The sequence below is a fragment of the Triticum dicoccoides genome, chromosome 1A, assembly GCF_002162155.2.
Source record: "Triticum dicoccoides isolate Atlit2015 ecotype Zavitan chromosome 1A, WEW_v2.0, whole genome shotgun sequence".
NCBI lineage: Eukaryota > Viridiplantae > Streptophyta > Magnoliopsida > Poales > Poaceae > Triticum > Triticum dicoccoides.
Genome location: NC_041380.1, coordinates 271,754,124 through 271,766,225, shown reverse-complemented (window position 1 = coordinate 271,766,225; position 12,102 = coordinate 271,754,124). Strand labels below are relative to the sequence as shown.

Below are 12,102 nucleotides of genomic sequence, written 5' to 3'. Positions count from 1 at the left end.
CCCCCCTTCCTCCACGTCACACGTTTTTTTTCCTTCGATTTGAAATCAAATTGTAATTAATTATGCCGTCTCCATGTTAACAAATCAAATCATAATCTGCCAACCAGTACTTACCAATCATAATCATGCTTCCAACACAAAACATGATGGTTCTAAAAAAAAAGAGCTAATATCACTGGAAGTCATAGAACTTGATTTGGATGTTCAGTTTGGTGCTAAAACTTTAAAAATACGAATTTGTGGTCAGCTAACTTGTCATTAAGTGCAAATACGATCACAAAACGCCTATGCATACGCACCGCTTGCGTGGTGTGCCACGTGTGTACAGCGTGCGACATATTTTTACAGAAAATACCCTTGTCCTTTTTTCATTTCGCACGGAAGCCCTCCCTTAATCTCATGTAGACATGGGTCGCATTGTAAGTGCACATTAATTTGGGAATAGGAAATAAAAAAATGATGCAGACGGGATTCTAACTCGTGACATCGGCGCAGAATAACTCACACATGTACTAACCACTAGACCAAGAACAAATGCTTGTTAGGATAACGAACAAATATATTTTTTAATATAATGTTCACCTATAAACGACAACAAAAATTTTGATGTGTTTTTTTTGATAGAAAAAAAATCTAACATGTTACTCGTACATGACGGGATGCTTTGATCCTATAAGTCTCGATGGAACACCAGTTCGACTATGTAAAGCCCAGTGAGTTTACCTGTGCATAAATTACTTTAACTTAAAGAAATAATATATTTTGTGAACTTGGGATGTCCTTTTTATCTAGAATTTTGAACCAAAATTACTTTCATTTATGTGCTGTAAAAACCAACTAGTTTTATTTATGTTTCCTTTACACACGAGCACACTATTGATCAAAAAGTTCAGGTCCATATTATGTCCGAAGATGTAAATCAGCCCATTTTATTTTATTTCAAAGTTTTCGAAGTACACAACATAAAGTTTTCAAGAATGATACCGTACAAAGCTTCACTCGTGTTGTCAAAATTAACAGATTTTACATTAAAATAGACAGGCGATATTACATAGGCACGTGCATAATGAAATTGTTGAAAAATGCTATATGCATGCTGCCGCACAAGCACAACTTGAATTTTCAACGGAATCTGATAGTAGGGCCTGAGCCTTTTAGCTTCCTTATATTTAATCTAATTCTGGCGTTGCCATTTTTAGTTTCCTTTTTGTTAGACTGATGTCCAATCTGGAACACGAGTAAAGAATATTTACCTGTTTCATTTGCAACAAATGTTTGCTGGTGGAGTGGTTAGTGCATGTGAGATCTAGCATGCGTGACGTTCCTGGTTCGAGTACTTGGGGTGGCTGATGTTTGTTTCTATTTTCTCTCAACAGATATTTAGGAACACATTTCACTTTGTGTGTAATTAAATAAACGCCAGGGGTTACTACAAAAAAATCATGCGGGGGTTTCCTGCATAATTCAATAAAACACTAGGGGGTATATTGCAAAAGATCCAACATGCACTTGGCACCCAACGCCTACCCACTCCCACCCACTGATCGGTGGGCCAGGCGTGCCACCCAAGCAGGTCATACAGACATATACAGGAGGAGGCACCGTATGTGCACGGGATGTCAAGTTAGGTGACCATAAATCCGTATTTTTAAAGTTTTAGCACCAAACTGAACATACAGAGCAAGTTCTTTGACTTTTGGTGATATTAGCTCAAAAAAAACGATATGCACTTACTAAATTTCATGATGGTTCTCAAAAGACATTCCGCACTTACCAATCAGCATGTCCGTGAAACTACCAAATTTAAATTAAAACAAATATTTTTATTCTTTTTATTTCTTTTTTCATCATATGTAATACAAAGCCCTTCAAATTAAATTCTATCAAAATCTAGAATATGGTGGAAGTAAGGTATATTTTGGACACGATCGATGTTGAACCACTAAAATATGTTTGCCTCCGTTTCGACATATGTTGGATTAGCTATGTCTATCTACTAATTTGAATTAAAATCATGACGAGTAATTTGGAACGGAGGGAGTATGTATTTACATGTTTAGTCTAGTCACAGCCTCGCAGCCATTTGAGATACATGATGATTTCAGTAATGAGTATATATCGTTAACAGAACAGACCACTTCATCGACATTCTTATGTTCATTAGCTAATTATACAGGTCGAAATATCCAATTTTTTCATGCCACTGGTGCTGGCTCTGAATGAAGCCTTACCGGGCCGCCCTGCACGTCGACATCAATCGTCTCCCTCGACTCCGATCGATACTTGTACCTTCCGCTCAGCGCAAGGAACACCGACAGGTTCACCGCGGCGAGCACGGTGAGGAGCGCGTAGTAGTAGTCGAGCCGCGAGGCGTTGAGATTGTTGGTCACCCACGGGCTCCCCCTCTTCGCAGTAACACGCCCGACCAGGGAGAGGATGGCGCTGCTGAGGACGTTGCCGGCGCCATAGGCTATGAGGGACAGCGCCGTGCCAAGGCTCTTCATGCTCTCCGGCGCCTGGTCATAGAAGAACTCCACCTGCCCCACTACCAGGAGCGCGTCGGCGGCGCCCAAGAGCACGAACTGCGGCAGCAGCACGAAGATGGTCAGGGGAAGCACGCCGGCGGCGTCAGGTCCATGGCCCCTTGCGAAGCTCAGCCTCCGGTTCTCGATCCCTGCCGTGACCACCATGGTCACCACCTGGAGCAGCATCCCGGCCCCGATCCGCTGCAGCAGCGTGATCCCCCTCGGGTTCTTGGTGCGCCTCCGGACGGCGGGCACGAAGGCGCGGTCGTAGAGCGCGACGCAGATGAGCATGGTAAGCGTGATGAACGCGCCGAGGCTCGCCGGGGGCACCAGGAACGCGCCCAGGCGCCGGTCCAGCGTCGCGCCCTGCTTGACGAAGAGCGTGTTCGCCTGCGCGACGAGCGTGCACGGGACGACCAAGGTGAACAGCAGCGGCACAAGCTTAGCGATCTGCTTCGTCTCCTCCACATGCGTCACCGTGCACAGAGTCCACGGGGGAAGCCGGGCCGGCGCCAGCCCGCCGTCGGCGTCCCCGGGATTAACCTTGACCGCCGCCTTGTTGAGGAACCTCATAGAGTCGGTGGCGTCCATGCGGAACCTCCTCCTGCTGGTGTAGTGCTCCAGCTCTAGCTCGTGGAGCTCCTTGGCGTCGTCGGGCAGCGTCATGCCGCGCTTCCACACGGCCGCGGCGATCACCCTTCCCATGCTCGTGAACGGACTGCCCTGCGGCGCCTTGTGGCGGTACATGGGCGTGCCAGCAAGGAAGATGACGACGGAGACGAGTAGCCCAAGCGTGGGGATGCCGTAGCCGACCGTCCAGCTGACGTTGTCCTGGAGGTAGACGAGGACGGTGCTGGAGAAGAGGATGCCCAGGAAGATGGTGAACATCCACCAGTTGAAGAAGGAGAGCTTGTGCAGCTTCTCCGCCGGGTCGAAGTCGTCGAACTGGTCGGCGCCGATGGTGGAGATGTTGGGCTTGGTACCGCCGTGGCCCAGAGCGATGGTGTACAGCCCGCCGAAGTAGACGCCCAGCTGCAGCGCGGAGGCGCGCGGGCAGGCGGCGCCGTCGCACGCCGGCGGTTTCAGTGCCGGCACGGTGACTGACAGCGTCAGCAGGATCATGCCCTGCGTTCGGTTCAGTAATTCAGCCATGTCAAAGCAGATACAGTATGAATTTTGACAACGCATGCATGGTGCAGCAATTCTTCAGGAGATTTCAAAATTTCTGATAAATTTGACAGTAGACTGACAATACTCGAATAGGGACATATGCTACGTGACACTATGAGCTTGGGATTGTCGTCTGCCGTGCCATCTGAATTTGCTTATGTTTGTATTTTTATTATGTTTTGAGCGGGGCGTATTTGTTTGTACTCCCTAAGTAATAATCTAAACAGTCTTATATTTCTTTACAGAAGGAGCATGTAGTATTTGCTACATGGCTTCCGATTTTTAACTGCAAAACGGTGAAATAAAAAGATAAAATATATGTGATACCCTTGGTGGATTCCATTTTCAGTATCGATACACTTCCTGCTAAAACAAATACTCCCTCCGTTCACTATTCCAAGATGGTTTGGATATTTTAATACAACCTATATACGAATTGAAATAAGTGAACAAACACGTTAAAATGCATCTATGCACATTCGATTAAAAATATATTAAAACATTTTATAATAGTAAATGGAGGGAGTACTTCTTACATATGTTTTACTCAAAGATTGCACAATCATGTATTATCTATACTTCTTTTCAAGGGTTCACTAGTTATCTGCACCTTTTTCTTAGTTGTCTTTGTCTTTGTGGCATGGTTACCTAAAACGTCTTATAAAAGCTCATGGAGGGCATGTATTTGAAAAGAGAAGGACAACCGCCCGATGTGGATACGGCCCCAAAAGATTCTTATGGCAACTAGACGATATATATTATAGGAATGACACTTGTGCTTCTACGCCCAGGGCCAAGCCAAATCAAAAGGGGAGCAACGCATTAACGTCGAATAGTTTCATCAACCTGGGTCTATACACATAGAAAAATCACCAAAATGTACACTTTAATGTGTATTTAATATGTACTACTCCGCCCGTTCACTATTATAAGATGTTTTGTATATTTCAATAGGGATTATATACGGACTGAAATAGATGAACAATGAGATACATTCAATTTAGAAAAAAGTCAAAACATCATATATTAATGAACGGAGAGTAGTCCTAGCCATGAGCAGCCCGGCCCGAAAAAGCCCGACCCGGCCCGGCCCGACGCTGCTCCCGGATCGGGCTCGGGCCTAGATTTTGAGCCCGATGGCCTGGCCGGGCTGGGCCCGGGCCCGTCGTTTTTGCAGTTTTTTGAAGGGGCCCGGCCTGAGGCTTGAGGCCCGGCGGGCTTTTACGTGTTCGGGCCGGGCTGGGCCGGGCTCGGACCTAGATTTTTTGACTCGGGCTTGGCTAGGCCTGGCCTGAGGTTTGGCCAGGTATGACGGAGAGAGTACTACTAAATTCACACAGTCAATTTTTTGAACTCTGACCAGACATACACTTTTTTTTTGCGGGTGAGACATACACTTTTTTGACATGTGAAAATGCGGTGCTCACTTTTTTTGACATCAATGTGATGCTCAGTTTGGTTATAAAAAGTACTTTCATCTCATTATTCTCGGACAATATTATACTCCCTCACAATGTTAAATTTGAAATTAAAACTAAAACAAGTCACTTATTTCCGAACAGAGGCAATAATAGAATTTCACTACCCGCTAAAATTAAAATGAAATAGATGGAGCAGCAGTCACACTCATCCAGATCTACCATTTCGTTATTTTTCTTCTTTATGCAGTAAGTCCCGCCTCTTGGTTAAAAGGGTGATAGTCAGTCACCCCCAAAATAAGAAAAATGGTAACATGAAGGCCACTCCACCAGAATTGGAAAAATATTTTTAAAAAGTCAAAAAGATTCAACACTTTCTGATTTTTTTAACAAACATAACCTAGTATATTACTCATGCAGAAAGCTTCGCAGAAGAATGATTCCTGTGGTATCCTCAACATAAAGACATCACAAGTCCAAAAGTATGAACAGTAACTTTTATATAGTGCTATGTATTGATTTGTTTTTCCCCTCTAGAGTACCACCTTTCAAAACTTTCACGCAAGTATTACACTAGGTCATACTCTCTCAGTCCCAAAATATAAAATGTTTACTGTTGGATGGAAGAAATATTTGTTATAAAAAGTTTCAGATTTTCTTGACTCTTTTTTATATTTTAAATTTTTTTCCAATTCAGGTGCAATGAGACGCGAGACCCATTGGTTATCTCAGTATCAACCGGCTTTAAATGCCGCACCATGAATCCAACAATTCTACTACTCGCTTGTTTCTAAATATAGGTCATTTTTAGATATTTTAATACAGACTATATACGAATGTATGTAGACATATTTTAGAATATAGTTTTGTCCATATGACATGCCCAAAAGATAGATCCTTGTTAATTATTGAACCCGGGTCCTGCGTTCAAGTATGAGAGGACCCATCGCTGTTGCTTCCTGTTGATGCCATTTTGTTTCGTCAGATCTACTCCTTTTATTCCTAAATATTTGTCTTTTTAAAGATTCCAAATGGACTATCACATACAAATATATATAGACATATTTTAGAGTGTAGATTCACTCATTTTGCTCCGTATGTAGTCATTTGTTGAAATGTCTAGAAAGACAAATATATAGAAATGGAGGGAGTATTAGACTCGCAGTTTGGATGGGTCTCAAGTTTCACGCGAGTATTACACTAAGTTATACTCTCTCAGTCCTAAAATGTAAAATGTTTATTGTCGGATGGAGGAAATATTTGTTATAAAAAGTTTCATATTTTTTTTTACTCTTTTTGATATTTTTAAACTTTTTTTTTCAATTCGGGTGCAATGGGACGCGAGACCCATTGGCTATTTCGGTATCAGCCGGCTTTAAATGTCGCACCAAGAATCCAACAATTCTACTAATCGCTCATTTCTAAATATAAGTCTTTTTTAAGATTTTAATATAGACTACATACAAAACGTATATAGACATATTTCAAAATATAGATTTATTCATTTTGTTCTATATATAGTCTATATTGAAATATCTTTAGATACGGAGGGAGTATTAATGCCCATAGGACATGTCCAAAAGATAGATCCTTCTAATTATTGAACCCGGGTCCTGCGGTCAAGTACTACGAGAGGACCCATTGCTGTTGCTTCCTGTTGACGCCATTTTGTTTCATCTGATCTACTAGTATAATGCCCGTGCGTTGTCACGGGCTCTTCAAAATTTATAATCAGTATCTTTCATTTATCATCCCTCATATTGGATGATTATGGGGTGCTCTAATTAGAAACACAACAATCAAATATTAGGAAATTTCACCGAACGAACAACAACGAATAATACGATATCTATCAAACGAATAAAATGAGGTCATATTTTTGGTCCGTCATGCACTTCTGTTGAAAAGTGCCTATCCCTTTTAGAATCAACCCACTGTTTGCTTGCATGCAAAAAAAATACATCTCTAAAGTGGGGAACCGATCGGTGCCAAAAAGAACTCAAACTCCTATCCAATCTCGACTTCGTGCTCTTCCACTTCCATTGATACAGATGGGACGTCAAGGGTTTCATCATGATGACCTCGAGCAGCCGCCGACATCCCTCCCCACATCTACCCCTACCCCCTGCTGCCGCTTGCACTGTCCTTGCTCCTCAAGGGAGCTAGGGACACAATGTTCTCTAGGATGGGCATGACCAGATCCACGAGGAGGCCACATTCTTCCATGGGAACCCAACCAAGCACACCACCCTCCGCAACCATCCAATCCTAGCCTAACAAAGTCAAGACCCGCCATCGATCCACAAATCAGGCTCGCCGCATCCAGGTTCACTGCAAGTCTGCGACGAGTCTGTAGTCGACATCTTGACTTTGGCTATCCTCAAGGAAGAATCATCGGATCCTGCTTACTTTTACCATCACTTCGTCTCTTCCCAAGGCAGCGACACCACCCAGCCAATCACCACCACCGCTTGCGGCTTGCCTACATAAAATCATGAGAAATCTCCACGGCGGTGTTGTAAGATCACCTTGGCGACCTCGACAGTGACCGACTGGTCTAAGATCTAAGCTAGCCGCTCTTTGTAGAAACCAATAGAAGTAGGCATGTGACTCAGATTTGTTCTTTGGTGTGCATGCGTTTCTTGCTGCCCACCAGCTCTTGTCTACAACTCATCTATCTCTGTACCAGCTCTTGGTCTACAACTCGCCTATCTCCATGCTCGAGACGACCAAGCTCGATGCGCAAGCCGCATACGTCTGCTAGAGCTATATCCAGGCCCTATGATTTTTGGATCACTGGCACTATGGGTGCCAGGACCGGAGTCGCCCTCATCCACCAAGTGGATCAAGGAGGTCCACCACCTAGACTCTACATCGCAACATTTTGTGTTTTCCTATAAAAAGTAAAGAACCTTCTCTAATAAACGTAAATATAACCTTTTGGTTTTATAGTCTCAACTTTCCTACACTTCAATACCAGAAGGATTTCTTGGTTTTATTTAATGACCTTCTTGAATGTCATTCACTTAGAAAGGTAGTAATACAATCTGTGATATTAAGGCAAACTATTAGTCATATTAAAGTGCAAAAGGCCCTATAGGAGTCAAAGCATGACTTTTATGGTTATACTGTAATTTGCAAGATCTGAGATTTATGCAAGTGTACAATTAGAGAAGAGCCAATTAAATAGATTTTCACATACAGAATAGTACGATTAGCAGTAGCACTTCAATTTTTTCATGTTTGATCAGCTTGCTAGGTGGTTATCACTAAGCATGTTGGAACGATGAGCATAATCTAACTTAGTTCAGTACGTGTTGCTGCAAATTAGTTCAGTACGTACGAAGCTGTTGCTAACTTCAGTGCCTGACTGTTGCAAGTTTCTAATGAAAAAGTACTTCTGGTCAAAGGTCAGGGAATATACACTTTTGTTATCATGGTTGTTTCCTTATAGTGAACAACTTTGATCACCACTTCAGCAGCTACTATCTATAAGAAGACATTAGCTAAGTAGATACAGGCAAAGAAAGCATGTAGGCAAAACCAGAATTAAAAACATCCTTCTCAATGGAGCTCGTGCAGTTCGGAAGACCCTAATCATCGATGAGGGACCCCTCCGATGGTAGCATGGCGTGACAATTGCCGTCAATGACGACACCCAAAGTACCTTGCACAATCCATCGATCCAGTTCGGAACAATCAAGCACATACCTTGCAAAGTGATGTGGATCTGAAGCAGAGGTGGGAAGGTAAAGGCTCAGGTGAGGTGGAATGAGACATTGATATAGACGTGCACGCATGAGAATAAGGCGGTGCCCAGGATGGATCTCCATCAGAGGAGGCCGGATCCGCTGGGGAGGAGGTCGCTGTAGTACCTGCCATCTGTGCGATGGATCACGGGGCTGGCAGGCAAGGGGAGGGGATAGGAGGGAGCGGGTGGGCTAGAGCGCAGATGGCGGGTGCCCCCGACGACGGCTGGGAAGGATGGTGGAGGAGGTGGACGAGGATGGCGGCGGCGGCGTCTGCGATTGCGCCTCGTCCGCAGCCGTGCTGGTGGTGGTCGATGCGAGAGCCGGATGGCGTCGGTCAGAATCAGGCAGGGGCGACAAAGATTTAGAGGAGAGAGAGAATGGAGGCGATGATCGATGAGAGGAAGGGCCACCGGCGATTGGGGTGGCCTCAGATCCGCCCTCCGTGGCCGCCTATTTCATGGGATGAACATCTGTGCTCACCGTCGGGCTCGCCTTCGGCCGCTGCCTCGCCGACATTCACGACGTAGAGCCCCTTCCTCCGATCCCATTTGCCAGGGAGGCAGTGCCATCCTTCATAGCAGAGAACGATTCCACACTGAGATCCCAACCAGATCGTGATTGCGCCTCCCCAAACCGCAGCGGCACATCCCATTCCATCAATGACCAACCTATATGAGGCGGAGGGTCAGTGTAGGACGCGAGCGCCGTCACCATGGACGTGGGGACGCCGTAGGTGGGAAGGAGGCGGCGACGGCGTCTGTGTCAGGAAGATCGCACGACGGCGGCGGCGTTTACTCGAGGGGATCGAGAGGAGCTGCGTTTGGTGCCGGGTGGGTTCTTTGATGCGTGCGTGGGGCTGGAGATTGTGATAGGTGATCAGGTGAGGGCGTGCCATACCTGGATCGGTAGCCTTACCATACCTGGTGGTAATTTAAATTTATTACCATATTTGATATTTCCCGAGTTATGGCCTTACCATACCTGGATTGATAGCCTTTGGGGTAATTTAAATTTATTACCATATTCAAAATTTCCTGAGTTATGACCTTACCATACCTGGATTGATTTATTACTATACGTGGATTAATTATGATTTATTACTATATGATTTATTACTATACGTGGATAGCCTTACCATACCTGGTGGTAATTTAAATTTATTACCATATTCGATATTTCCCAAGTTATGACCTTACCATACCTGGATTGATAGCCTTTAGGGTAATTTAAATTTATTACCATATAATTACCATATTCAAAATTTCCTGAGTTATGACCTTACCATACCTGGATTGATTTATTACTATACATGGATTAATTATGATTTATTACTATATGATTTATTACTATACGTGGATAGCCTTACCAAATCTGATGGTAATTTAAATTTATTACCATATTCGATATTTCCCGAGTTATAGCCTTACCATACCTGGATTGATAGCCTTTGGGGTAATTTAAATTTATTACCATATAATTACCATATTCAAAATTTTCTGAGTTATGACCTTATCATACCTGGATTGATTTATTACTATACATGGATTAATTATGATTGATTACCATAAATACGTTGGGTATTGTCGGTCAGACGAGAAAAGAAAAACCGGTGGGAGGGGCTGGTGGGAGGTGGGACGAAGAACAACTGGTTGAAAATAAACCGGTTGAAAATAAATCGGTTGAAAGTGAAGGGACTATTCAACCAATTCGTCCATTAGAAATAGAGATTAGACTCGTAGTTTGGATGGGTCTCAAGTTTCAACTTTCCTGGATTGTTTTTGTTGCTACGCGGAAAAGGGTCAGACGTACGGCTGCGTCACCCAAGAAAACTGCAATGGCTATCTCGGAAGATTGGAACAGGCGAGGATGAAGACTGAAATGTACGTAGTACGTGTGCGTAGAATACCATGAGGTAGATGGCGGAGCCGGCGACGAAGGTCCAGTAGCGGCCGAGGTAGGCGTCGGCGAGGACGGCGCCGATGAGCGGCGTGAGGAAGACGGTGCCGGACCAGTTGGTGACGTTGTTGGACGCCTCCACCGTCCCCTGGTGCAGCCTGTTGGTCATGTACATCACCAGGTTGGACGCGATCCCGTAGTACGCCATCCTCTCGAACAGCTCGTACACTGCAGAGACAACGCCGCCGCCGCCGACGGCATGAACGCAACAAGTAAGCCGGTGAGAAGAACGTGCTATGTAGTACTCCTACTAGACAAGAATCTGTTGCCGCGCGCGTACCGACGATGAAGGCGCAGGCGGTCCAGCCGCCGCGCTTGGAGCGGAGGACGGGGTTGCCGCGGAGGTCGACGGATCCGTCCTGCGCGTACGCCCCCTCGCCGTTCTCCATGGCCTGCTGGTGATGGCTATCTCTCTGTGTGCTGGGTTTAGCCACAGTGCTTGTCTGGCGAGCCAATTCAATGGCTGCTGCTGCCGCCTGCCGCAATGGGTTCCCCTGACGAGCTACTTATCATGGATGGCCGCATTGATTTGTGTACGTAGGGGCCGTTTCTTTCTGGCCCCCTCCCTTTACTCATCCACTCCCTTCTGACCGGTGTCGCTTAATTACGATTATACCCTCCAGACAAGTTTTTTCCCGTGAAAGGGCCTTGACGGCGAGTCGCACCAGACCGACCCAGATATGGGCTGGCTAAACTTTCAAAAAAAAAAAAGATATGGGCTGGCTAGACAGTGGTGGTAACACTGTGCATCGAGGGCAACCACAGCTGCGATGCAACGTCGCCCAATGCTCAAACCACCACCACAATCACCATAAGTGGCCAAATGTCTGGTGGCCGGAATCGATCGGCGCGGCCAGATCGAGCGCTCCTACTGTGGGGACCACGCACGGAGTCAACGGGTCGCCGGCCGGCCGTCGAGACTTTGTTCCTTGATGATGATCGATCCCACGTTTCCCACCAATCCGCAGAGCTCCTTCCTGGGGCGTATGGATGGATGGATGGATGCCCGGGTGCGTAGGAATAAAACGGCATCGTGCATTGTTGCTCCATCTAGCCCGCCCAATCGGCATCGGTTTATTCTGCTTTTTCTACGCTACTCCTGCTGGGATGGATAATACACTATGGTGGGATGGGATGATGGAAATTGAACAGCTAACAGTGTTTGTTGCGGCGACATCAGGAATCAGGTGCTACAGCCCACGCCGCATTATGGATGGTGACTTTGGGCTGGGGCACGTCGCACGTGGACGTGGGATTTGGATATGAGCCGTACGTGTCGGC

General features: G+C 45.5%; 1 protein-coding gene across 1 annotated transcript; it reads right to left on the bottom strand.

The window, feature by feature from the left end:
• Positions 1–2,116: 2,116 nt before the first annotated feature.
• On the bottom strand, positions 2,117–11,336 carry LOC119268574 (protein NRT1/ PTR FAMILY 5.2-like). The gene is made up of 3 exons (XM_037550231.1): positions 11,102–11,336; positions 10,772–10,989; positions 2,117–3,650 (listed from the first exon to the last, which is right to left on the bottom strand). The coding sequence occupies exons 1-3, from the start codon at positions 11,208–11,210 to the stop codon at positions 2,196–2,198; spliced, it is 1,782 nt and encodes a 593-aa protein (XP_037406128.1). The 5' UTR covers positions 11,211–11,336; the 3' UTR covers positions 2,117–2,195.
• Positions 11,337–12,102: the final 766 nt, after the last annotated feature.

Coding starts and splice junctions, on each gene's coding strand:
- LOC119268574 (XM_037550231.1), bottom strand. CDS start 11,210: ATGGAGAACGGCGAGGGGGCGTACGCGCAGGACGGATCCGTCGACCTC. Junction 10,990..11,101: donor CGCCTGCGCCTTCATCGTCG/GTACGCGCGCGG, acceptor TTGTCTCTGCAG/TGTACGAGCTGTTCGAGAGG. Junction 3,651..10,771: donor GCTCCGCCATCTACCTCATG/GTATTCTACGCA, acceptor AACCGAACGCAG/GGCATGATCCTGCTGACGCT.